Genomic DNA, 27,380 nt, shown 5'->3' with positions numbered 1-27,380 from the left:
CCTTATGTCCTTGGAGTGGTTGCAAGAATGTATCGTGTACAGGGCTACAAAAGCAAGCACAATTTAAAAAGCAGAACATAAATTATTAACATATTTTTGAAGGTAGAATGTTTTTTAGACCCCCCTTTCTCATCCTAATCAACAAACTAATATCAAGCAGAGAGTCATAAAATGTGTCTTGTTCCCTTGTCTCCCTTTAGGTTTAAGCTCCTGAGTCAGGAGGAAGGTGAGTACTTCAATGTGCCTGTGCCACCGGAAGGAAGTGAGGGCAACGAGGAGCTACGGCAGAAATTTGAGGTGAGCTTCTTGCTTTCTGTGCCGGTGGGAATCCTTTGAAGCTGCACCTGTACTATTCCCCTGATGTGGGTATGGTTTCTGCCATCGTTTGCATGACTCTGTGCTTTTGTAATGCTCTGTCATCCCCCACTCCTTCGACTCCATCCAGCCCAGAGAACGCTTACTCATTCTTCAAGACCCCAGTTGTGTTACCTGCCTTGTGACTTTATTCGTAAAACCTTTTCCTCATTTATATTTCAACATTACCTCTTAAATGCTCATTATCCCTCCAGGTAGCTTGGTGGTATCTTGGACTGGAATGATAGTAGAGTGGATAAAGAAAAGTAGATTAATAATGTATTCTAGAGACTGAGCCAACCAGGCTTGCTGACAAATTGAATCTGTATGTGAATTTGTCAGCAGGATGATGCTATGTTGTGAACAAATGAATCAATTGTGTTGGTGACTCCATGAAATATCTTCTGGGTGGGAGAATAATTCTATGAAATGAATGGGCATTGGCTCTGGCCTTGGGCTGGAGTGCTGGTTCTATTTTTCTCGTGGATAAGCTCCTTCCTTTCTCAGGGGCAAAAAAACAAAACTATTTTCATCTACTGAGAATAGCATTTGTGTAGTACACATCTTAGATTTGTAATGAACTTGAGGGAAGTTGGGTGTGAGAGCTTTCCATTGTATATGCATCGAGTGTTTTAAAGTAGTTTTGTAAAAGAAAAACACATTAGTTTGCTCACACAAACTCAATATACTGAATCTGGTGGGAAATCATCAGTTCTAAATAAGCAATTATGGCCTGCTGACTGAAAAATGCATAACATAGAATAGTTAAAATGAAATCAATTATTATTGTTATTCATGAAACAATCACACAAGCAAATACAAAAACAAAGAAGCATGACCATGTAAGACTATGAAAGAGAGCTCTGTGGTTCTGTGAGAGCATACAGACACCCCTGGGCTATAAGCAACTCTTACTGCCCCTCTACTATTTTGTAAACTTGTCCTCACTTTGAAGCCATTAAATCAATCCCTAACTCAAATTCTTCATCACAATTACCATCTCTTGCTGCACATGAAGCTTTTAAATCACTCAGACAGCTTTGAGCTTTTTTCTTGCACTAATGTAAAATAAGAACCCAATACACCTGTTCTCACTAACTGCCTTTTTTCCTCTTTTTTTTTAACCTCTTTATTGTGATTTGGGTGAAAGTTTACAGAGAACATTGATTTTCTAGTCAATGATTCATTCATGTTTTGTGACACCGATTGTAGTACTCACAATGTAGCAGCACTGTACCTACTTCCTGTCTGTTTTCACCATTTTCAGTGTCCTTCTTTCCTATCCCTGCTAGCCTTTGAACTTGATCCTTGGGCATATGCTGTGATTGATTGTTCTAAGGGGTGTGTACCTCCTCAGTGCTATTGCAACCCTATATTGTTGTTGTTGTTTGAGTTAGTTAATTGTGCCAACCTGGCCGATAATCACATGTGGGGCTAATTGAAAGGCGGAGGTAATGGGTGGTGAGCCTCACTTTTCTAGTTCTCTGGTCTTTTGCTTTGTGATGGTCGCACCAGCATGCAGCTGCCTTAGCAGTTCCCTGCTTCAGCTTGCAAGATTGACTTCCTACAAGACACCCCCAAGGAGAAGCCACATGGACCTATCCCGATGCAGCCCTGGGTGCTGGAGCAGCCGTGTGGGACCCTTGCTAGTGCTGAGATGCTTATTCGTTCACTGACTCAGCTTTCCTCCTGCAGTCTGCATCATTGCCTCTGTTTTGTGAGGTGGAGGACTTTGTGGACTGGTGTTGGGTTAATGGCTTAATGTTGGACTTGTGGGCTTGGGCAGCATTGGGTTGGGATGTTTGCGTGATGCACACTTTCTTTACATAAAACTCTCTTATACAGGAGTTGCTGTGGATTTATTTCTCTAAAGTACCTAGACTAATACATTGTTGTAGCTAGGTGCTATTGAGTTGGTTCTGACTCATTACCACCCTGTTTACAACAGCACAAAATACTACCTGGCCCTGCACCATCTTTTCAGCGCTCTCATGTGTGAGCCCATGGTTGCAGCCACTGCGTCAATCCATCTTGTTGAGGGTCTTCCTTTTTTTCTCAGATTCTCTACTTCACCGAGCATGAGGTCCTAATCTACAGGGACCAGTCTCTCCTGATAACATATCTAAAGTACATGTGATGAAGTCTTGCCATCCTTGCTTCCAAGGAGCATTCTGGTTGTACTTCTTCCAAGACAGATTTGTTTATTCTTTTGGCATGCCATGGTACTTTCCATATCCTTTGCTGGCACAATAATTCAAAAGCATTAATTCTTCTTCAGACTTCCTTATTCAATGTCCAACTTTCACATGCATTTCACTCACCCCAAAACTTACCGCCTTCTAGTCAATGCCAACTCATAGTGACTTATCCATGTAGGTGAATGAAAATTCCATGGGTTTGATCCTCAAGGTAACTTTCTTGCTTTCTAATATTGTAATGAGGTCTTGTACAATGGATTTACCTATCCTTTGATCTCTTGACTGCTGCTTCCATGGGCCTTGACTGTGAATCCAAGCAAGACTAAATCATTGACAAAGATTTTGGTCTTCTTTACATTGAGTCGTAATCCACACTGAAGGTTACTGCCTTATACCTGATCCCTTCGACACCTCATGGTTGCATAGGCTCGTGTGCTTCTTCCATGTGGGCTCTGTTGCTTCTGAGCTAGATGGCCGCTTGTATACCTTCAAGCTTTTAAGACCCCAGATGCTATACCTTTTGATAGCCGGGCACCATCAGCTTTCTTCGCCACATTTGCTCATGCACCCATTTGTCTTCAGTGACCTGATGCCACATTCTTCTCTTCCTATAATCCAGCTTCTATTATTATTTGCTCAGCCTATAGATTGAATAAACATGGTGTGAGAACACAGCCCTGACACATACCTTTCTTGATTTTAAACCATCCAGTATTTCCTTGTTTTGCTAACACAACTGCCTATCGACCCATGTACAGATTCCACATGAGCACAATGAAGTGTTCTGGAATTCTTATTTTTCTCAAAGCTATCCATAGCTTATTATGATCCACAGAGTTGCATGCCTTGGCATAGTCAGTAAATCACAAATACACATCTTTCTGGTATTCTCTGATTTGAGCCAAGATCCATCTGACATCAGCAGTGATATTCCTTGTTCCAGGGCCTCTTCTGAATCAAGCCTTAACCTCTGGCATGTCCCTGCCCATGTATTGCTACAACCATTGTTGGATAATATTCAGAAAAATTTCCCTTGCCTGGGATATTAATGGTATTTTTTTATAATTTGAGCATGATATTGCTCTATAATTTGAGCATTCTTTCTTTGGAATGGGTGCAAATATGGATCTCTTCCAGCCAGTTGGCCAAGTAGCTGTCTTCCAAGTTTCCTGGCATAAGTGAGTGAATGCTTCCAGTGCTAAATCTTGTTGAAACCTTTTCAATTGATATTCTATCAATTCCTGGAGTCTTGTTTTTGGCTAATGCCTTTGGTGTAGTTTGGACTTCTTCCTTCAGTGCCATTGGTTCTTGATCATATACAACCTCCTGAAATGGAATGAAGACTAGTTCTTTTTGGTACAGTGACTCTGTGTATTCTTTCCATCTTCTTTTGATGTTTCCTACATCATTCCATATTTTGTCCATAGAATCTTTCAATATTGTAACTGGAGACTTGATTTTTCCCTTTTAGTTCTTTCAGTTTAAGATGTACTGAGTATGCTCTTCCTTTTTGTCTTCTAACTCTAGGTCGTTGCACATTTCATTATTGTATTTGGCTTTGTCTTTTCGAGCTGCCCTTTGGAAATTTCTGTTTATCTCTGACTTCATCATTATTTACATTTTTCTTAGCTAATCTAAATTAAGAGCAAGTTTCAGGATATCTTCTGCCATCCATGTCAACATCTTTTTCTGTTTTTTATATTCCTGATGTCATTTCCCAGCTCATCATCTCTTCTGTCATCAATGCATCAAAAATCTGTTCTTGAAATTCAGGTGGGATGTACTCAAGGTCATATGTTGACTCTCATGAATTTTAATTTTCTTCAGCTTCAACCTGAACTTACATAGGAACAATTAGTGGTGTGTTCCACAGTTGGCATCAGGCCTGGTTTCAGCTGATATTGAGCGTCTCCATCATTTTTTCCCTACAGATGTTGTCAATGTGCATTCTATTTGGAGAAGTCCATGTGGACAGTCACCTTTTTGTTGTTGAAAATGGCTTTATAATGAAGAAGTCATTGATCTTACAATATTCTATCATGTGGTGGATATTTTCCAACTTCTGTTTCTTTCTCTTCATTTCCAACTTTTGCTTTCCAATCATCAATAATTATCAATGCATTTTGCTTGCATTTCTGACCAATTTCAGACTGAAGAACTTAGTCTATATCACTGGCTTTAGTGGTTGGTGCATAAATTTGAATAACCATTGTATGGATGGAATTTCCTTGTATAGTTATATATTTTAATCACGTACAGCACTGTATTTCAAGATAGATCTTGAAATGCCCTTTTTGATGATGAATGTAACACAGTTCCTCTTGACTCTGTCATTCTTTTTTTTCCAATTAATTTTTAAAAATCATTTTATTGGGGGCTCATATAACTCTTATCACAATCCATACATACATCAATTGTGCAAAGCACATTTGTACATCCATTACCCTCATCACTCTCAAAACATTTGCTCTCCACGTGAGCCCCTGGCATCAGCTCCTCATTTTCCCCGCTCCCTCCCCATTCCCCCTCCCTCATGAACCCTTGATAATTTATAAATTATTATTTTGTCATATCTTGCCCTGTTCTACGCCTCCTTTCACCCACTTTTCTGTTGTCCATCCCCCAGGGAGGAGGTTCTATGTAGATCCCTGTAATCGGTTCCCCCTTTCTACCCCACCCTCCCTCTACCCTCCTGGTATTTGCCACTCTCACCACTGGTCCTGAAGGAATCATCCATCCTAGATTCCCGGTGTTTCCAGTTCCCATCTGTACCAGTGTACATCTCCTGGTCTAGCCAGATTTGTAAGGTAGAATTGGGATCATGACAGTGGGGGTGGGGGGGAACATTTAGGAACCAGAGGAAAGTTGTATGTTCATTGTTGCTACACTGCAGCCTGACTGGCTCGTCTCCTCCCCACAACCCTTCTGTAAGGGGATGACCGGTTACCTACAGATGGGCTTAGGGTCCTCACTCCGCACTCCCCCTCATTCACAATGATATTATTTTTTATTCTTTGATACCTGATCCCTTCAACACCTCGTGATCACACAGGCTGGCATGCTTCTTCCATGTGACTCTGTCATTCTTGACATAGTTAACCTGACTCAGAATATCCAGCACCAGTCCTTGTCAGCTCCCTGAAGCTGAGGCTCTCAGTCTTTATGTGTCCCATTTATTTTTTGATGATTCAAATTTCCCTAGATTCATGCTTGATACATTCTAAGTTCTGATTCGGTTTTGTAGCGGTTTCTTTTCATTTTGAGTCATACCCTATCAGCAAATGAAGTTCATGAAGGCTTTACTCCAGAAGGATTTCCTCCATTCACATCATTCTGCGACGGCAACACTGAGAAGGCAGCTCTTCCTTGGTTATACATCGAGTGCCCAATGACCTGCAGGGCTCATCTTCTGGCACTCTCGCTGAGCCAATGTTCCGCTGTTCATGAGGCTTCCAGTATCTGACAACGTACCACTGCTACCCATAATGATTTCAGGGGTTCATTCCTCTTAGTCTGGAATCTCTGCTGAAATCTGTTCACTCAAGGTGACCCTGCTGGTATTTGACACACCAGTGACATAACTTCCAGCATCACGGCAACACATAGGCCTCTACAGTAAAACAAACGGACAGACAGGTGGCCTATGTACCCCCTAGACTATCTCTTAGTTGGCTTAACATGGAGTTAAGGGTAAGTTCAGTTCTAGGACTGAAGGACAGCTAGGGCTATATAGTCTTGTGCAGGTGTGGGATGGGGAATGATGTATGTGTTCCACTAGTCCCTAACAGACTAATAAATGTGGTCTTTTTTATTATAGATTTTAGTTCTGTTATATATTTTTTTCTCTCACTCCATGTAGGATCTTCTAAATGATCCCTTTCAAAACAGTCGTCTATATACAAATTCTTAAAGACATAGTTAGTAACATCTCATTTGCAACCCAGGGCCTGCCTGTAATAAGTAAATACATATAACCTTTTTTCTGAGAGGACAAGGAAGGTAATATTGAGGAAACAACTTTGGGAGTTAAACAAATCAAAAGGGAGAAAGAGCCTTTCATTCAGCAAGAATAACATGTGCCAAGGCACTGTGGTAGGCAGTTAGTTCACCATCAGCTATGTTTAGGAAGCGCACAGAGAGCCAAGAAATTAATCTGAGGTAAAATTGGACAAGATTGGGTGCCGAGCAGAATAGCAGGTCAGTTGGTCTGGCCTTGGCAAGTATTTTTGACATTTTCCTAAGAGCCATGTTACTCCCCCCGGCCCCCCCACCCCCCAACCCCGTTTGCGAGAAATCATGCTTCAATATTCCCAGGTCTCTTCTCTTGAGCCCGTGTCCTCCAGACAGCCTAGAGTACAGTGACAGTTCTGACCCAGCAGGATCTCCCTTCCTGGGAACAAGTGGAATGAATATGTTGACCCTGGGTTTATAAAATCAACAACTGAAGGTCTTCCCTCTACAGCCCAGAGGTCTAGATCCCAGTAAGAAGATAAAGAAACTTCCCTTCCCAGTAGAGCTGAGAACTGAACGCTGCTTGGTACAAACACGGACAGGAAGGTGGCCCTCCCAAAGCACATCTCCCATTTCTTTCTGCAACCTGCTGATGACGTGGCTATTTGGCTATTTGGATGCTGCGTTCAAAAATGTGCTATTATGTATGAGAAACTCAGGCTAGTATTTTCTTGTATAATACAAGGTCTCAGTTGTGCAAAATGATTTCTTCTGTCCTGGGGCAGATGGGGTGACAATTCAGAACACCAAGGAAAACATTTCCTACATGCACACAGCATTTGTCTGGGCCAGGTTTTGACTTGAAGGAAAGGACTGCTTTTTCTCCACGCCACAAAAGATATCCCTTTATTTCTAGCAAAGAACTTGCACGCGCTTGTTTATGCCTGACTTATAATCACTCCATACCATGGTTGTTGATTGAAAAGAGGTTTCCCACAGACTGAAAATTGTGCTCAGACGCACTGAAGAATTTCAGTTGACCTTGAACGTGAGAAATGTAATCCCTGTGCAATAACCAATTAGTACCCAGAATGACTCAGAAATTACTTTCTAGCCTCTTATCTGAAGAAATTCTGAGAGAAGGTAAAATCGAGCTGCTGGAATTTCATGGTAAGGTGAGCTTGATGCAGCTATCAAACGTGGTGGCAGCAGCAGGTCAGCTGTGGCCCTGCTCGGAGTTTTCATTCATGCCTTGCACTTGCTGAAGGGCCAGGAAAAGCAAGATTCCTTTGCGGATGACTCAGAATGAGGTTTCTGACAGACCTAGAATTCATTTATTTAACAAAGTGTTTCTTATGCATCATTTATTATGCTAGTTGCCTTGTAAATATTAGCGCAGCTAATTTAATCCTTAGAATTCTAAATGGTAGGCACCATGATCACCCCCACCCCTCTTGCTTTTATATATATTCGGATGAGATCACTGAGGCTCAGAAAAGTCCAGTAATTTTTCAGGATGCCAAAGCTGGTCACTGGGCTGGTCTCAGTCTCCCAAAACAGACTCTAAATATTCAAAGGGGAGTCATTTATTTGAAAGGTGATCCCAGAAAGCACCACCGAGCGGGAAGGAGAGGCAGGGAAGGGAAGAGAAGGGTGGGAACTTGGGAAAGTTAGTTTCTCAACAAGTTATCCCTGTGACCAGCTGGGTTCTAATCCTCCTGGGGAAGTCAGTGTCTGAATACATGTCGTAGACTCTCTCCAGCCAAGAGACAGGGAAACTAGGTTAGTATCTACCAGGTCTCCTTCCAGCAGTCACGGAGGTGCAGAGAATCTGTCTGGCTGCTAACTGAGGTTTGAGTCTACTCTGGAAGCCATGGAAGAAGTGCTTGGTGATCTACTTCTGACGATTCAGGCATTGAAAGCCCGAGGGAGCACAGTTCCTACCCTGACACACCCGGGGCTGCCACTGGTCACAGTTGACCCGATAGCAACTCTTCTTCCTCCTTCCGTCAGCAGCCGAAGGAGCCCTGGTGGCGTCGTGGATGAAGTGCTGGGCTGCAGTTTAAATGCACCAGCATCTTCACAGGAGAAAGATGAGCATGTCTGTCCCTGTAAAGATTCCCAGTGTGAGGAACCCTAGGGTGCAGCTCTACTCTGTCCTGTAGGGTCAGGAATCAGCTTGCTGGCACTGGGTCAGTGGGTCAAGGCTGCTTCCAGAGTAATTGACTTGCTGTTGGTGTCCATTTGCTCTGTGTGTGGACTGTACTTGCTCCCACAGCGAAACCCTGGCCCACAGGCAAACAGCTTCGGGTGTAGAGGGCTGAGGGCCACAGGGTTGTGTGGGCTTCGGTAGCTTAGCCTTGGTAAGTTCGAATGCATTCTCTAGCACCAGACTGCCTGGATAGGAATCCCAGTTCTGTCCCTTCCCTGCTGAGTGGTGGTGAACGAGTTACCCCGTCTCTCTGAGCTTGCAAGTTCTCATCTGTAAAATGGAGATGGTGAGAATTAAACAAGGTGATGCATTTATAACCATGCCTGCTGTGTTTGGAGCATCCAAGTGCGAGGTGTGCTGACTTAATTAAGGTTGTCTGCTTTACCTCTCTGGTTTTTAATATCCTTTGCAAGGATGCACAGAACTCAAAGACAAAGTTCACAATTAAAGGGCTTATTAAGGAAGGTAACATGTGGCAATGCCAGTGAGAAATGCTCAGGTTTGAGTTGTCTATCTGGACATATCACAGAGTTCTGTCAAGTCTGCTAATAATTGTCCAAAGGGTATACCACTCTGCTATAAGCCTCAACCCGGAGGTACTCAGCTTGAGCTCCCTGGGCCAGCAAGCCCATCTCCCTGAATTAAGTGCCCAGAAACACTCCGCTCCAGTAAGCCTCAGCCCAAAGGCTCTCCACTCCGCTTCCATGGGTCAGCAAGTCCAACTTTTCCAATTAAGTGCCAGAGGCACCCCACTCCACAAGTCAGCCCCTTGCTCAAAAGCACTCAGCGTCACTTGCTCTGTGCATTGGGAAGTCCATCACTCTGTTCCATGCTCTGGTTCCTGGTTCTGCTCCTGCTCCGCCGATGGTACAGCTATCTTCTGGACACCAAAGGTTCAGCGTACAGGAGTCTCAGGTCTGGAGGGCGTGCTCCACTCCTGGCTCTTGCTTGTCATGAGATCGCTCCTCGTGCTTCGGGGGTGGGGTGTGGGGTGGGGTGGGGCTCATTTACATATACACAGCAGGATGGCACCCAGGGGGTCCGGTTTACAGTTATTCAGAGGTGAATCCTATCAGTACCTTCCCGCTCTTTCTTACTAGACCCATGCAGGGACAGGTCTTTGGTAGGAGTTGGAGACTTTGGCTAGAAGAGCCATGTCAAATAATTCACTTAGTGTCCCTGCACTGGGTGCTAGCATTATTGTTGTTGCTATTGTTGCCATTGTCATGATCCACTTTCCCTTTGAAATAAGTAGAGTGCAGGCCTGGCTCCTTCGAGGCTTGAAAGTACTGCGTGGGGGCTGAGGAGAACCTGTGGGGATGCCTTTGCAGTGAGGGTCTTCTGCTTCCTCTGGGGAGCTGGGAGTTCCTGCAGGAACTCCTTGGCAGGTAGGGTCATTGAAGACAGGTGTTGAAGCCGGGGAGGCATTCTTCCTCACAGCCATCAAGTCAATGCTGACTCATAGTGGCCCTGTAGGTCCGAGTGGAACCACACCTGTGGGTTTCTGAGATGGTAAATCTTTCTGGGGATAGAAACCCTCCTCGTTCTTCCCTGGGGCAGTTAGTTGGCTCTTTCCAATGGCTGACCTTGCTGTAAGCTGCCCAATTTGTGCCTCACTGTAGGACCTGGGTTCGTTATCTGAAATGGAGGCCCAGTGCCTGGCTGCAGTGGTGTGTTTGCTGCCCCCTAATGTTGCCTGGAGAGTGGTGGGACTGTTGGCTCAGAAGTGCAATCTCTGCTTTCTTTTTGAGCACCCAGTTCCAGGGCTCAGAATTTCAGACATGAAAAGGCACCCATTAGGATGTTCCTGTTTCTAAAGGACAATTCCACCCTAGCAAGATAAAAGGAGGATTTGTAATTTGGGCCTTCATTGAAAAAGGTTCACTCCTTCATCTGTGCTGACTGGCCCGTCTCCTCCCCATGACCCTTCTGTAAAGGGATGTTCAATGGCCTAAAGATGGGCTTTGGGTCTCCACTCTCTCTTTTTAAAAAAAATCATTTTAATGGGGGCTTATACAACTCTTAGCACAATCCATACATACATCAATTGTATAAAGCACCTTTGTACATTTGTTACCCTCATCATTCTCAAAATATTTGCTCTCCACAGAAGCCCCTGGCATCAGCTCCTCATCCCCCCCCTCTACCCACTCCCCACTCTCTCATGAACCCTTGATAATTTATAAATTATTATTTTGTCATATCTTACACTGTCCAACATCTCCCTTCACCCACTTTTCTGTTGTCTGGTAGAATTGGGATCATGATAGTGGGGTGGGGGGTGGGGAAGGAAGCATTTGGGAACTAGAGGAAAATTGTATGTTTCATCCTTGCTATACTGCACCCTGACTGGCTCATCTCCTCCCTACAACCCTTCCTTAAGGGGATGTCTAGTTGGCCACAGATGGGCTTTGGGTCTCCACTCCACACTCCTCCTCATTCACAATGATATGATTTTTTTGTTCTTTGATGTCAGATAACTGATCCCTTCGGCACCTCGTGAGCACACAGGCTGATGTGCTTCTTCCATGTGGGATTTGTTGCTTCTGAGCTAGATGGCCACTTATTTACCTTCAAGCCTTTAAGACCCAAGATGCTATATCTTTTGATAACCAGGCACCATCAGCTTTCTTCACCACATTTGCTTATGCACCCATTTGTCTTCAGCATTTGTGTCAGGAGGGTGAGCATCATGGCATGTCAGTTTAATAGAACAAAGTATTCTTGCATTGAGGGAGTACTTGAGTGGGGTCTCCACTCTCTTTAATGCTTCCTCTCTGGCACTATCATGATCCCAATTCTACCTTACAAATCTGGGTAGACCAGAGCATGTACAGGGGTATGGATAAGATCTGGAAACAGGGAATCCAGGACAGATAAACCTCTCGGGACCAATATTGAGAGTAGCCATACCAGGAGGATAAGGGGAAGGTAGGGGGAGAGAGGGAACTGATCACAATGATCTACATATAATCCCCTCCCAGTGGGATAAACAACAGAAAAGTGGGTGAAGGGAGACATCGGTCAGTGTAAGACATAAAAAAAGAATTTATACTTTATAAATTATCAAAGGTTCATGAAGGAAGGCGAGTGGGGGAGGGAGGAGAAAATGAGCTGATACCAAGAGCTCAAGTAGAAAGAGAATGTTTTGAAAATGATGATGGCAACAAATGTGCTTGACAGATTAGATAGATGGGTGGATAGATAGTGATAAGAGTTGTACAAGCCCCCAATAACATGATTTGTTAAAATAAAAAAATTTTTTAAAGGTTCACTCTGAGCTAGAATATCTGTTAGGCACGAGGCTCTGGGAAAACAGATCCTTAGAAGGGGTCAGAACAAGGCCCTTGTCCTCCAATGTCACATTATGGGGCGGGGTGGGGTGGGAGGGGGTGGTCATACATCCAAATGCTTTCAGGACTACCTTTGGTGGACTGAAACCTACCACATTCGGGTTAGCAGCCAAGTGCTTTAACTGAATGCACCCCCTGAGGGGTTTGGGTTACACAAATGTGATCTCTGTCAGAATTCACGAGATGGCACGTTAAGTTGTATGCATTTCGGTGTGTCTGTCTCACTTTCTGAAAACATGACTTACAAAAAGAGAAAAAAGGGTGGGTGTTTGGTCGGCTTTAGTCCTTGAATGGCTACATGTGTCCAATGAGGAAGAAATAGACTTTGCAGTTTTCAGCCACCGTGAAGGAAGAATCTCAGCATGCCTGAATCAAACTAGTCATCTCTTCCTACCCTCTCGCCCACCCTTCCAACCTGCTTCTCCTCACCCCAGTTCTTCTCTTCTCAGTGAAAAGCGCCATCCTACTTGCTCAAGACAGAAATCAGAAAGTGTCCTCTATCCCTGATGTCTTTTCTCCTCTCCTGTGTGAGTCTGGGTACTTTAGAGAAACAAATCCACAGAAACTCATGTATAAGAGAGAGTTTTATATAAAGGTTAAGTGCACATCAAGAAAACATCCCAACCCAGTGCTGCCCAAGCCCACAAGTCCAACATTAACCCATATGTCCAACACCAGTCCACAAAGTCCTCCTCCATCCCACAAAACAGACACAATGACGCCGACTGCAGGAGGAAAGCCGAGTCAGTGAATGTGTAAGCATCTCAGTGCTGGCAGGGGTCTCCACACAACTGCTCCAGCACCCAGGGCTGCATCCAGCTAGGTCCATGTGGCTTCTCCTTGGGGATGTCTTGCAGGAAGTCAGCCTTGGCAGCTGAAGCAGGCAACTGCTAAGGCAGCTGCACCCTGATGCGACCATCACAAAGCAAGAGACCTGAGAACTTGATAGGTGAGCCTCACCGAGCCATTTATCCATCCGCCCTTCAGTTAACCCTCCATGTGTTTATTAGCCAGGTTGGCACAATAAACTAACTTCCTCATCCTGCATCCAACCCATCACCCAGGCCAGAGGGGTCTGTTTCCCGCCCAGGTCCACGTTGTTCTTTCTGTATGACAGCAATTGAAGCTAGGGCCGCTATTTCTCACCTTATGCCTCTCATATTGCACCTTTCAAATCAGTCTCCTGTACCTAAGGTGAACTTCCCAATGTAATGGCCCTCCTTAAAACCTCTCAGAAGCTGCCCATCAGCCTCAGAACCAAGCATGAACTTCTTAATGTGCTTTATAAGGTCCTTCCAACCTTTTTGTCTATGTCTCAGGCCATGTCTGCGTTGCCTTGCATGCTCTCGCTAGACCAGACACTGTTTATAATGGCGCAGCCATGGGTGATTCTGTGGTAGAATACTTCCCTTCCATGCAGGAGACCTAGGTTCAATTCTTGGTCATTGCGGGTCCTGTAGGGCTACTGCTCATCTGTCACTGGAGGTTTGCATGGTTACTGTGATACCCAATCAGTTTCAGTGGAGCTTCCCGACTAAGACCAAGGAGGAAGAAATGCCTGGCGATCAACTTCTGAAAATCAGCCAATGAAAACCCTATGGACCACCATGATGTGATCCACAACTGATCACAGGCATGACGCAGAACCAGGCAATGTTGCTTTCTCCCATTCATTGGGTCACCCAGAACCAGGGGACTGGCACGATGGCTGCTAGCAACAAGTTCCTCTTTGTATCTTGTTTGTCAATACTGTTCCTGTTTCTACTACCAACATCTTCAGCTGGATATTCCAATTTATCGTTTGGGCCCAGTATGAAAGACCCAATCCCTGCTTGACTGCAAGTTCAGTGAACATTGGTTTCACTCCCCGATTTGTTCTCGGCATGTGGAGTAGCGCCTCGCTCATAGCAGCCACTCGGTATTTGCTGAATGAGTCTTCCTAACATCACAATCTGTACAAGAAGTTTGTTGCTTTTGTCCTTGAAAGACAACTGAATAATGCAACAATCTTAATAGCTGCCATTCAGTAAGCATCGCTTATGTGTCAGAGATGGTACTAAGCACTACATAATGTATGATCTCATGTTATTATTGTTTCCATTTCTCAGAAAAGGGAACTGAGGTTTAGAGAGGGCAATTTGCCAGTTGAATGTTAGTGCCTAATCTATGCCAGGCATTGCTGTGGGCATCTGGAATGCAGCTGAGAACAAAAACAGAGAAAACTCCCGTCCTTGGTAAACTTATATTCCAGTGGAGAAGATAGACAATTAAGTTAACAAAAAGCAAATGTATATGGTATATAAAGGGATGGCAGGGGAGTCCCGGTGGCAGAGTGGTTAACAGCATTGCATTGCTAACTGCAAGGTAAGCAGTTCAAAATCGCCAGCAGCTCCTTGGTAGAAAGACAGGACTTTCTACTCCCATAAAGAGTTACAGTCTCCGAAACTCACAGGGCCAGGTCTACCTTGTCCTCTATGGTGGCTATGAGCCATGACCAACTCGACGGCAGTGACCTTCATTTTGGTTTTCATATGGATGGCACGTGATATAGAGCAACTCAAGCAAGTAAGGGAGACTGCTAGGCATTATTCCATGCAGGGTGGTCAGGGAAAGGGACTCTTACCAGAGGTGAGGAAACATGGGAGAAAGATCGGTCCAGGGAGAGGAAAATTGCGGGCACCAAGTCCCTGAGGCAGGGGTGAGTTTGGTATATTTGAGGAACAGAGTAAAGAGTCAAGAATGCAGCAGAATTAACCTGGTGACAAGGAGAGAGGATGAAGGCCAGGGAGGAGCAGACACATCAGTTTGCCTGGTACCCTTGGGCTTGTGTTCTGAGATAGCTGGGAAGGTGTGCGGATATTTGGGCAGAGGGAATCCGCGAATCTACTGACTTCCTCAGGTCACACAGTTTGTCCATGTCACAGTTTGCCCTAGTCCCAACCTCTGACTTCTCTCATTCCTAAAAGCGAGTCCAGGGACCAAGTCCTGGTGGCGGCGGGTGTCTTACTGCTAACCTCTCCCTCTCTTCACCATCTCCAAGGCATTTGCTCTGCTTTGGAGCCACTATCACAGCAGCTTGCCTCTGCACACCACACTACACAATCATGTCCACGTACCCAACACATAGCTAGCCAGGACCGAATCCCATCCCCAGAAATATCGTGGGGTATGAGATAGAGTCCCTGCCCTTGGCAGAGTTTCTGGCCTCTTGGGAGACATGGGAAGAGGCAATGAGCATCCACTATAAATGGAGAAGAAAGAAATGAAGGGAACCATTAGGAAGGCCACCTAGCCAGATTGTCATCATTAGGTGTCATTGAGCTGGCTCCGACTCACAGCGACCCTATGCACAACCGAACAAGACATCACCCAGGCTTGCGCCACATTGTTTTATGTTTGAACATATGATTGCAGCCACGGGGTCGGTCCACCTTACTGAGCGCCTTCCTCTTTTTTGCTGCCAAAGTAGAGACTTTAGCAAGCATGCTGTCCTTCGGCAGGGTCTGGTCTCTCCTGACAACATGCCCAAAGTACATGAGACGAAGTCTCCCCACCCTTGTCTCCCAGGAGCATTCTGGCTGTGGTCCTTCCAAGACAAATGTGGTGGTTCCTTTGGCAGCCCCAAAGCACCGTAGGCCGCCAAAAGAACCTAACGAGATAGAGAGGAGCTAGGACGGCTTCCCCGAGGAAGTGGAATGCGGAGCCCAGGTCAGCAGGATGGAGAATGGAGATAATACTCATCCACGCAGCAGCGGCAGCAACAACAGGTGCAAAGACCTGGAGGTTGGAGTAGGAAATGAAAGAAGAAGGATGCTGGGGAGCAGGGAAGAAGGACTCCAGAAGGGGGCTGAAGAAGTAGGCTGGGGCCTGATGACCATGGGCCACAGGGGCCAGCAAAGGCGCCTATATCTTTCTCATGAAAATAATGGGACGTGGCGGAAGCATTTTAACGGCAGGTACCTGGATACGATGTGGAAGCGTGAAAGGTACAAGTTGAGGCTCAGAGTGGAGGGAGCGCCTTCAGATAAGCAATGATACTACGCTGCGTGGGTCAAGATGGAGGGAACTGGATGCTATCTAGAGGCAGCTGGGAAGAAAAGCAAAAAGGATCGCTCCTGGTGATGGAGGAGACACAGTGCTAAGTGACAGATGCAGGGCTGTAGGTTTGGGGCGCACAGAGTGGGTGCACAGCTATGCGTCTCAGGAGGCAGGAGCCAGGGGAACCCCACTTACAGGGTATGTGCGTGTTATCCCCACAGTCGCTTCCTCAAATGCTAAGAATGTTTCCTGCGTGCTTTTTCCTCCAGAGAGCCAAGATCGGTCAGGGAACCAAGACTCCAGAAGAAAAGACGACCAACACCATGTCCAAATTTGATAACAACGGCAACAGGGACCGGGTGAAGCTGACAGATTTTAACTTCCTGATGGTGCTGGGGAAAGGCAGCTTTGGCAAGGTACGGTATCATCTACCCCAGGAGGAACAGCTGGCATGGCAGACACCAGCTTTGCTCACACGGGGCTTGCGTTCTGGTGGGGGAGAGGGAAAAGCAACTAGAGCCGTTTGGAATGAGTGCTGTGTTATAAGTCAATAAATGAGAGAGCAGCCTCACCAACACAGACTATCAAGAGGGTGACCTGGGTGTGAGATTGAGTTAGCCATGCATTCAGGGAATAGGCAAGGATTTTCAGGCAGAAGCCATAGCAAGGGCAAAGGCCCTGGGGTAGGGTAACCAGATGTCATGAGCAAAGGAAGGTAGTAAGTCGTCTGTGAAGATGCAGAAGGGATCCAATCAGGCAAAACCTTGTGAGTGCTGATGAAGAGTTTGGGTTTGATTCAAAGTTCTGGGTGGGGGGGAACCATGGGAAGTTTTTAAGCAGAGAAGTGATAGGAGTGGATTAGCCTTTTGGAAAAGGTCACTCTGGCAGCCAGGAATGGAAACGATGCCTTTCAGACAGTGGCTCAGATGAAAGATGACCCTGGGACTCATGTAGTGTTTCTGATGCTTTTATGGATACCGGGAGACACTGCTTTACTGGAGTTGAAATTGTGTTATGTGTTCCTGGCTTGGCTATTTTGTTTTTGAATCCCTTTGTGTGCTACAACGATGTCTAGTATAAATCTGATGCCACGAATTCAGGTGCGTAGAAAAGTATCAATTTCTTCTACAACCTTATAGTTTAAGCCAAAAATCTAAGTGCTATCCTTAAAGTGCCCCTTTGTCATGGTTTGAAGGGGGGTGCCAACCCCCCACCACTAATCACGGGTTCAGTAAGCACAATTGTACGGTTGAGATATATACATATTATAATATAGTTATAGAGAGCATGAGAGATAGAAGAGAGAGTCAAATAATGGAGTCAGACATATTTCATGGTAGCATGCTCACCTCCTAGATGGCCATGCTCTTACCGGCCAGGTCCGCGCACAACATGGTGCGGTGTAGACCTGGCAGGATGCTTGAAGACCCGGCGGGAGGCTGGAGGACCTGGTTAATTGCTAACCCAGGGTTATATCTACTTAGGGGGGGGCGTGATTACAGGTAACCACACGTCACAGGAAGGGGCAGTACAATAGGCATACACATTATAGGAAGGGGATGTACAATGGGCATAGGCGTAACAGGAAGGGGATGAGCTAGGGCTGTACACATGATAGGGAGGGGAGGAACTACATGTGACAAGAAGGGCGGACTCTAGACTCATGATGGGGGCCTAACCTTGGTCACTCTTGGGTGGCCTTGACCTCTCTGGGGTCTCCTACAAGGAAACAGACAACTATTATCCTTATCAGAAGGGAGTGGGCCCTACTTGTTGTGGGATAAACAGTGGTGACTGCTTGCTCTAGATGGCTGATAACCTTAGGGAGAATAACCCCTGATCTACTTCTGATGACCTCCAAGTGTATAGTCATTTGCAAGCAGCTAAGTTTGGCATATATTTGGGGGAGACAACTTGGGAGAAATCCTTCTGTTTCCCACACTTCGTCCTCTTTCCTTCATCCTTTCCCACCTTCTTACCATGATTGTCTACCATTTACCCTGAAATCTGGACAGTTCCTCCCCTAGCGTGTATCACGAATCCTCTTGCTTCTCCCCATTGTTACTAATGAATCCTTATCTAAGTTAGACTTGTCACCTGAACTCCTGCAGATCCTCCTGACTGCTGTCCCTGCTCTCCATTCATTACCCACAGGCCATTTATTTTCCATCTAGTCATCGTGGTAATTTTAAAAACTTCTATTAGGACCAGGCACTCTGCTTACAACCCTTCCATTACTTCCGATTGCAATTTGAAAACAAAAGTTTATACGACACCCCTGTTCACTTAGCCCTTGTTGGCTGTAGCTTAAAAACATTTTTTTTTTAATTTTAACTTTCTTCCTTTGACCCATTGTGTCCTGCCTACCAGGGCAGCTCTCTGGCTTTTCAAATGCAGAAGTTCCAGCATGCTGTCGAGATGTTGTTATGTTGTGCTTTTTGGGTTTTGCACGGGTAGCTCCTTCTTACATCTCATCTAGGCTTCCTTGTCACCTCCCCTGAGGCCTTTCTTAACAATTGAATCAAAGAAACCATTCTTTTTTTTCCTCCAGTGTATTTATTTCTCTCCTGGCACCCATCACTAAGTGGTGCTTTTCTTCTTTCCTTATTGATGTGCTCCTCCTCTCCTTCCGAGGTCTAAGTTCCACAAGAGCAGAGACCTGTGTCTGCTGGGTTCAACACCGTCTTTCCAGTGCCTGTGGGTCAAGTCCATTTAATGCCCAGACTTTACGCATACATTTTCTCTAAGAGGTTACGTGCTCCATTGCTACCTGAAAGGTCGGAGGTGTGAACCCACCAGCTGCTCCGTTGGAGGAAATAGCCTTAGAAACCCCATGGGGCAGTTTTACTCCTAGAGGGTCATAGGATTAGGAATTGGCTTAATGGTATTGGATTCATGGGTGGCAAGGCCATCTGCTAAGATGGAATCAGAGATCAGAGGTGGCACCCAAGGGCGTAGAATGGGAATGAGGAATAAGAACATCCAGTAAGATTGCTGAACAGCTTGTCCATCAGTTCAGAGAATGAGCGGTTGGTAATTGTGGTCCATGTTTTGTGACTTTTGATGGAAAAAGTCTGTGTGGTCAGGGTGTCGGTCAGGAGAAGCAGATGGCAGATTTGTGCTAAGAATGGAGGCTAGCAGGACCAGAGAATCAGATAAGGATGGCAACCGGGGAGTTACGGATTCAGGGAAGAGATGCTTATTGTAGCTCCACACAGCCTGCTTATAATAGATGCTCAGTAAAAGTCTGTTGACTAAACGAGTGAAAATAGCACTGAGTTGGGAAGAAACTGTCAAAGCAAGAAGAGGGTGGGAAAGAAGGAGTCTAGAGATGTAAGGTTTAAAAATGTCTGGGTAAAGTCAAGGCATTTAAAGTTACAAAAAGGAGGGAGGCATTTAGATGCCAAAGATGGAGACGTTTCCATGATGACAATGAAGAAAGTGGCCTCAGTGGAGAAGAGATTCTAATAAGCGGAGGGAGGCTGCTGGGGAGCTGGGAGCAGTAAGTTGTCTTTGCTAGTACACATTTATTCACATGTTCATCAATCAAAAGCATGCCAAAAGAGTAGACGCGGAGAAGTCTTTCTCTCACCCAAGTTCATATTCTCTGTCTCCTTGCTGCTATTGCCCTCCGTATGTAGGCATGCCCTAAAATTTAATGTGCATCTTTCCTGTCTCTCTTTGCTAATATAACATGTGCAGGTACGCATTTGTATTCTTGTCCTTGTTAACTAAAACTTAGCATACTGTACACATGGGCCCGCTCTATTTGATCACTTAACAATATACAAGGGGATGGAAATTCTGGAGGGTCTGATGGAAAGGATTAGTGTGGGGGCAGGTAATTTAGTGGCGGAAAGGGCCATTGGCGATCCACAAGGGCATGAGAGAAAACCGATGATATGTTTCCATGGAAACAGTTAAACTAATCGAGAGTTCTGTCCCAGAATGGGCACGTGGCATCAAATCAATCATTGATAAAAACAATAGCATGTCATGCAAGCAAAAACAGAATAACAAACCCCTCTTATGAGCCTTTTAAAAGTAGTATAGTAATCCTTTTCAACCTCCAGGTTCGCCAATGACAGTTTTAAATGACTGTGGTTTTGCGCTCCCGTGTCTGGGTTGAATGCTGCATTTTTGTTAAGTACATAGATTAATCTGCTAGAAGAACACAGCAGCAATGATTGCTGTATCTCCTCCGGGGATGAAGGAGGGCAGCCTTTGAGGTAGATCTGTTTATCCCTCCTTCCCCCAGGTCCTCTGGATCAGATTTGGCCCAGAAAAACATGTTCTTAAGCACTGTCAAAATTTGTGGGATGCCTAGGGTGTGTCACAAGCATTTTACTAAGACTTGTGAAAATTCAACAAGGAAGAAAGCAGGTGCAGAGGACATTACATTCCAAACAACTAAGCCATCCCTGTTTGGAAAAAAAAAATTTTTAAGCACAATTTGGAGAGTTTACCATGCTGAGTGGTTACTAGGAAGGGGTATCTTACGAGAGCAAGTCTGTTGACAGAGGGGGCTTTCTTTAGAGAAAGATATCCTCGAGAACTTTTATTATAGGTCATTCGGGTGTCTGATTCATTCATTATTTAGTGTTACTTTTTATAGTACTATCCTTTCCACTCTGCGTTCTATGATTTCTTGGACCTTTGAACTTCAGCTTGGCCAATCATGACCTCTTTCCAGACTGCAGTGACACAGCTCTGTGGTTTGTCAAGTGATCGCTGAGTTTAAAGTGATGCTCCTAATTCTTTAAGTTGGGTAGATATGCACTGTCTTGATGGATGAAACAAGTGTGCCTTAGAAAGTAAATTCAGCAAAACCTGATAAAGTATATAGGCAACATAAAGACAACTTTTCAAATGATGATATTGTGTTTTGGGTAAAACGTCACACAGCAAATTAGATTCCTATTTAACAATGTAGATGAGCCCTGGTGGCCTCATGGTTACAAGTTGGGTTGCTGGCTACAAGGTCAGCAGTTCAAAACCACCAGTCACTCTGTAGGAGAAAGAGGAGGCTTCCTACTCCTGGAAAGAGTTACAGTCTTGGAAACTGACAGGGGCAGTTCTGCTCTGTCCGATAGGGATGCTATGGGTTGGCATTGGCATGATGGCAATGAGGTTTATTGTTGTTGTTGTTGTTGTTTATACATATATACTACTCATTGCATTGGTTATATATTCTACAGTGTGCCAGTATTCTCATTATATATATATATATATACATACATATATATATGTCCCTGTTAATCTAGCTTTCTTGCACCCTCCTGTAGTAATAATTTATTTTTGAAGAATTAATACCAGGCTAGTTGCAAGGAGTTGGAGATTAAAGGGGTCCCAAATGTCTAACACTTCCAAGATGCTTTTCTGCACCACCCCAACCCCTGCTCCTTCCTGGAGTATATAACTTGACACCCCTGTGTTCTGCAATTCACTGCAACAACCCACAGAGATGCATGAAAAGTTTGAGGCAGTGGTTCACACGGTAGTGGGTGCTATTCAGGCCTAAATCCAAAGGTCAAGCAGGGTAACCCAAATTCAGGGTTCAGACTCAGAAGTCCAAAATGTCCAAAAGTCACAATAGGTCTGCTTACACCAAAGCTCAGTCAAGAAATAGAGGTTTGGCTTTCCAGGTGATGTGATGTGTGCTGTACCAGGACAGTGTGACCGGTATATTTATCCCATCCAAGGGAAACAAAGAATGGTGTCTTTAAGTTGTACCCTCTACTGAGGTAGTCTTAGAGTCTTTTCCCTAAGGAAAAAGGTATGACATGGTGCGCATCCTCTACTTAAGTCAGGTCTTAATCTGACTCTGATCCTGCCCATTAGTATAGTAAAGAACAGCCTTCAAAATTGAATTATAGCCACAGGCATACCGAGTCCAGAATTATGTCACATGAGGAATTATGGCTAGAAGGGCTATCTTAATTGACCACAGCTTAACTCCTTCTTACATTCTCATCTTAGCTTTAGGATAAATGTTGACCTGGTTAGTCTCATAGAGCTGATTTTTTTTAAAAAGCATAGTACTTATGGGTGGTATTTATTTTATGAACCAATCTATCGCTGAAGGGTAATCTCTGATTATGATTTCAGTACAAAGTTTAAAGGAGGTCTCAGGGTGATGGATTCAGGAATTTCTCTTTTTGTCGCTACTGTTTTTAAGAATCGAATGTTATTTTCCATTTTTCTTCCATTATATCCATGGGCCATCTATTGTGTCCCTAGCCAGCATTATTGGGAGTGGTACCTTGTCTCTTTAAGCCAGTGGAGTGGGCATTTGGGAGTCTATCGCTTTTTCAAACTGTGGTGCCTTACATGGTGCTCTGATGCTGGAAGCTATGCCACCTGGATTTCAAACACAGCAGGGTCACCCATCGTGACCAGCTTTCAATGGGCCTTCCAAGCTGTGTTAGTCTGGGTACTTTAGAGAAACAAATCCACAGAAACTCATGTATAAGAGAGAGTTTTATATAAAGGTTAAGTGTGCATCAAGAAAACATCCCAGCCCAGTGCTGCCCAAGCCCACAAGTCCAACATTAACTCACTAACCCATATGTCCAACACCAGTCCACAAAGTCCTATTCCATCTCACAAAACAGACGCAATGATGCCAACTGCAGGAGGAAAGCTGAGTCAGTGAATATGTAAGCATCTAAGTCCTGGCAGGGGTCTCCACACGGCTGCTCCAGCACCCAGGACTGCATCGAGGGTAGATCCATGTGGCTTCTCCTCAGGGACGTCTACAGGAAGTGAGCCTTGCCAGCTGAAGCAGGGACCTGGCTAAGGCAGCTGTACCTGGTCCGATCATCAGAAAGCAAGAGACCCGAGAACTAGAAAGGCGAGGCTCACCGAGCCATTTATCCCTCCGCCCTTCAATTAGCCCCACATGTGTTTATCAGCCAGGTAGGCACAATAAACTAACTCACAAGCTAAGACATACTCTGAAGAAGGATTAGATGATCCAATTATGAAGGATTAACTATTATAAACCTTCTGAATAGCAGTGGAGCATTTTCTGATGTAGTGCTGGAAGATGAGCCCCTCAGATAGGAAGGGAGTCAAATGGGAAGATCTACTTCCTCAAAGTAGACTTGGACTTTATGAGGTGGATAGAGCTTTCAAGCCTTTCACTTATTGATGAGGTATGGTCAAAGTAAGAAGGAATAGCTATACACATCTATTAATAATCAGAAGCTAGAATATATGAAGTATGAATCTAGGAATATTGGAAATCCTCAAAAATGAAATGGAATGTATGAGAATTGATATTCTAGGCATGAATGAGCTGAAATGGACAAGTATTGTCCATTTAAATTGGATAATCATATGGTTGACTATGCCAGGGATGACAAATTCAAGAGGAATAGCATCGTCAAAAGAACACAAAAATTCATAGCATTGTAAATGTGGGTGAGTGCAGACTGGAGACTCAAAGCCCATTGGTAGGTAACTGGACACCCCCTTACTGAAGGATTGTGGGGAGGAGATGAGCCAGTCAGGGTACAGGGTAGCAATGATGAAACATATAACTTTCCTCTAGTTCTTAAATGCCCCCCCCCACCGCCCACTATAATGATCCCAATTCTACCTTACAAATCTGGCTAGACCAGAGGATGTACACTGGTACAGATAGCAACTGGAAACACAGGGAATCCAGGGCGGATGATCCCTTCAGGACCAGTGGTGAGAGGGAGGATATCTGGAGGGTGGAGGGAATGTGGGGTAGAAAGGGGGAACCGATGACAAGAATCTATGTATAGCCTCCTCCCTGGGGGATGGACAGCAGAGAAGAGGGCGGGGAGAGATGTCAGTGTAACATATGACAAAATAATAATAATTTATGAATTATGAAAGGTTCATGAGGGAGGGAGGAAAATGAGCAGCCGATATTAAGGGCTCAAGTAGAAGGCAAATGTTGTGAGAATGACGATGGCAACAAATGTACATATGCGCTTGACACAATGGATGCATGTATGGATTGTGATAAGAATTGTATGAGCCCCCAATAAAATGATTTTTAAAAAAAAGAACATTTCAAGATCAATCTTGAAATATCCTGTGTGTCAGACGAGAATATCTATATGCCAAAAGGAAGACTACTTAATATAACTACTAGTCAAATATATGTATTGACCACTGAAGCCAATGATGAAGAAGCTGAAGAATTCTACCAGCTTCTTCAGTTGGAGATTGCAGTCAAAATCTATTGGTACTCATTGGTGACTGGAATGTAAAAGTTTGAAACAAGGTTGTCCTTGGTGCTAGAAATGAAGCTGGAGAGAAAATGATCGAACTTGGCAAGAACAAAGGCTTCTTCATGTAAATATATTTTTCCACAATATAAATGGTGACTGTGTGTGTGTATATAGAATTCTCTCTCTCTATATGGAATATATATATTCCAGATGGAACACACAGCAATCTAATTGATTGAATCTGAGGGAAGAGATGATGGAGAAGCTCAATATCAGCTAAAACAAGGCCAGAGCCTGACTGTAGAACAGACCATCAATTGCTCATATGAAAATTCCAGGTGAATCGGAAGAAAATGAAAACAAGCCCTGAAGTTCCAAAATACAAGTTGAGCATAGAGACCATCTCAGCAATATATTTGATAAATTGACTGCTAACGACCAAAGACTAGTTGAGTTGTGGGATGACATCAAGAGACATTATATATGAAGCAAGCAAAGGGTCATTAAAAAGACAGGGATGAAAGAAAATGTTAAAATGGATGTCAATGGAGACGCAGAAACTTGCTATTGAATACGAAATAGCTAAAATGAATGGAAGAACTGATGAAGTAACAGAGCTGAAGAGAACATTTCAAAGGGCTGCTCGAGAGAAGGCACAGTATTAGACAGAAATGTGCTAAGAGCGAGGGTTAGAAACTGAAAAGAGAAGAACATGTCCAGCCTGTCTGAAGCTCCAAGAAGGGAAGTAAAACATAAAGCCTGGTGTTGAGCTGTTCCCTGCTGTAACCAACAGACTACTTCCACCCAGAAGTAGCCACTGGTCTCAGACACAATATGTTTGATTTTCATTCATATAACGGTCCCAACTGGGTGCCTGTGGTCCCACTCACTCTGTCCACGTGGCGATGGAGAGCCTCAGATTTAATTAGTCATAGATGGCTCCACTTATCCCCGTGGCCTTGCTGTTGCCTGTATTCAGAGGGCGGAAGGGAGAACACAGCATGGAGGAGTTGCTAGCTGCTTCTTCAAAGTCTTGGTTTGGAAGTGGCCCCCGTCTCTTCTGCCCACACACTCTCAGAGAGCCCTTGGTCACATGGCTGCACCTCGATGCAAAGGAGATTGGGACACACTTTTGGTGGATAGCTCGTGGTCTTAGCCACATTCCCTATGGTGCAGCTCTGGCTTTAAAGAAAAAAAGTAATAACACCTTCTGACTTCTCCCTTTAAATCATCTAATTTACCCTCCTTCCCCACCCACTTCAATAAACACCCCAGCCCCCTTTCCTCTGTGACATTTTCTTATGTTCGAATTGTGGAACGTACAGGTGTTCATACTGCCTTCCCTGAAACATAACACAGGCCAGGAATAAATCAAGTAGGAAGAAGCCAGCAGCTTATGAAATGGAAAGAAAAACATGAGGAATCCTTAGAAACAGAGTGCCCAGGGACTGCAGCCATCTTTTCAAAAGTCTCACGCAGTTCTATTGCTCTGTAGGAGCTATGATGATATTAAAGCCAAAAGCAGAGAGGTAAGAAACTAGCTCCCTAAGCCTGCTCTTCACGGACTTGACATTTACCATACCTAGAACAGTGCCCAAGAGATTGATGCCGTGAAATGCATGGCTGTCGCTAAGGAGACCATTGAAGTTGAAGCAGTGGTTCTTGTCACACAGGTACCTACAAACCCATTGTTGTTGTTGTTGTTAGGTACCATCGAATCAGCCCCATAGCGACCCTGTGTACCACAGAATTAAACATTGCCTAGTCCTGGGCAGTGTTTTTTATAATATTATAATATGTTATACTATTATGTAATATATTATAATGAAATGTGCAAAGACTTAGTTAGAAAACCAATATCTTCATAAATGGTGCTATTGATTTTTCTTTAGTCTATATTAAAGCTGAAATTTTGAGCACCCAGATGGAGTACACAGAAATACAATTAACTATATCTGTGGAAAGAGATGATGGAGAAGCTCAACGTTTGCTGCTAAAGCCAGGCCAGGGGCTGATTGTAGAAAAGGTCACTTATTGGTCATATTTATGTTCAGGTTGAAGCTGAAAAAAATTAAAACAAGTCCATAGTAGCCAAATATGACTGAGTATATTCCACTTGAATTTGGAGAACATCTCTGGAACAGATTTGTTCTGTTGAACACAGATTTTCTGTGTTGAACACTAAGGACAGAAGACCTAGTAGGATGTGGGATGACATCAAGAACAGCATACATAAAGAAAGCCACAGGTCAAAGGGTAATGTAGCCAAGAGGAATTACTGAAACCCTAACAAAGGCTGAACCTGATAGTGGGACAAGAGGAAAGTAAAAGGAAATAGAGGAAAGAGCTAGGAGGTAAAGGGCATTTATAGAGGTCTAAATACAGGCATGTACATATGTAAATATATTTATATAAGGATGGGGAAATAGATCAATGTGCATATATGTATAGATAGTATTAAGGTAGCCGATGGACATTGGACCTCCACTCAAGTACTCCCTCAATGCAAGAATACTTTGTTCTATTAAACTGAAATTCCATGATGCTCACCTTCCTGACACAATCTCTGAAGACAAAGTGCGTACATAAGCAAATGTGGCGAAGAAAGCTGATGGTTCCTGGCTATCAAAAGATTAGCGTCTGGGGTCTTAAAAGCTTGAAGGTAAACAAGCGGCCATGTAGCTCAGAAGCAACAAAGCCCACATGGAAGAAGCACACCAGCCTGTGTGATCATGAGGTGTTGAAGGAATCAGGTATCAGGCATCTTCAGAACAAAAAATCATACCATTGTGAATGAGGGGGAGTGCAGGGTGGAGACTCAAATCCCATCTGTAGGCAACTGGGCATCCCCTTACAGAAGGGCTGCATGGAGGAGATGAGCCAGTCAGGGTGCAGTGTAGCAACGATGAAATATAGTACAACTTTCCTAAATACTTCCTCCCCACCCCCCACTATCATGATCCCAATTCTGCCTTACAAATCTGGCTAGACCAGAGGATGTACACCAGAGGAGGTTACAGATAGGAACTGGAAACAGGGAATCCAGAGCAGATGATCCCTTCAG

The 27,380-nt window shown here is 44.4% G+C and overlaps 1 protein-coding gene across 1 annotated transcript in view; it reads left to right on the top strand.

Moving 5' to 3' along the window:
* The window catches only part of PRKCB (protein kinase C beta), a 457,504-nt gene that overhangs the window by 323,311 nt on the left and 106,813 nt on the right, over window positions 1-27,380 (top strand). The window contains exons 9-10 of the mRNA XM_004705718.2: window positions 201-297; window positions 16,376-16,522. Of these exons, the coding sequence (XP_004705775.2) occupies window positions 201-297; window positions 16,376-16,522 (244 nt within the window). The remainder of the gene's footprint in view (window positions 1-200; window positions 298-16,375; window positions 16,523-27,380) is intronic.

Source organism: Echinops telfairi, unplaced genomic scaffold (assembly GCF_000313985.2).
Source record: "Echinops telfairi isolate 266 unplaced genomic scaffold, ASM31398v2 ScPeMD7_5;HRSCAF=22, whole genome shotgun sequence".
Lineage (NCBI taxonomy): Eukaryota > Metazoa > Chordata > Mammalia > Afrosoricida > Tenrecidae > Echinops > Echinops telfairi.
This window is presented reverse-complemented; position numbering and strand designations above follow the sequence as displayed.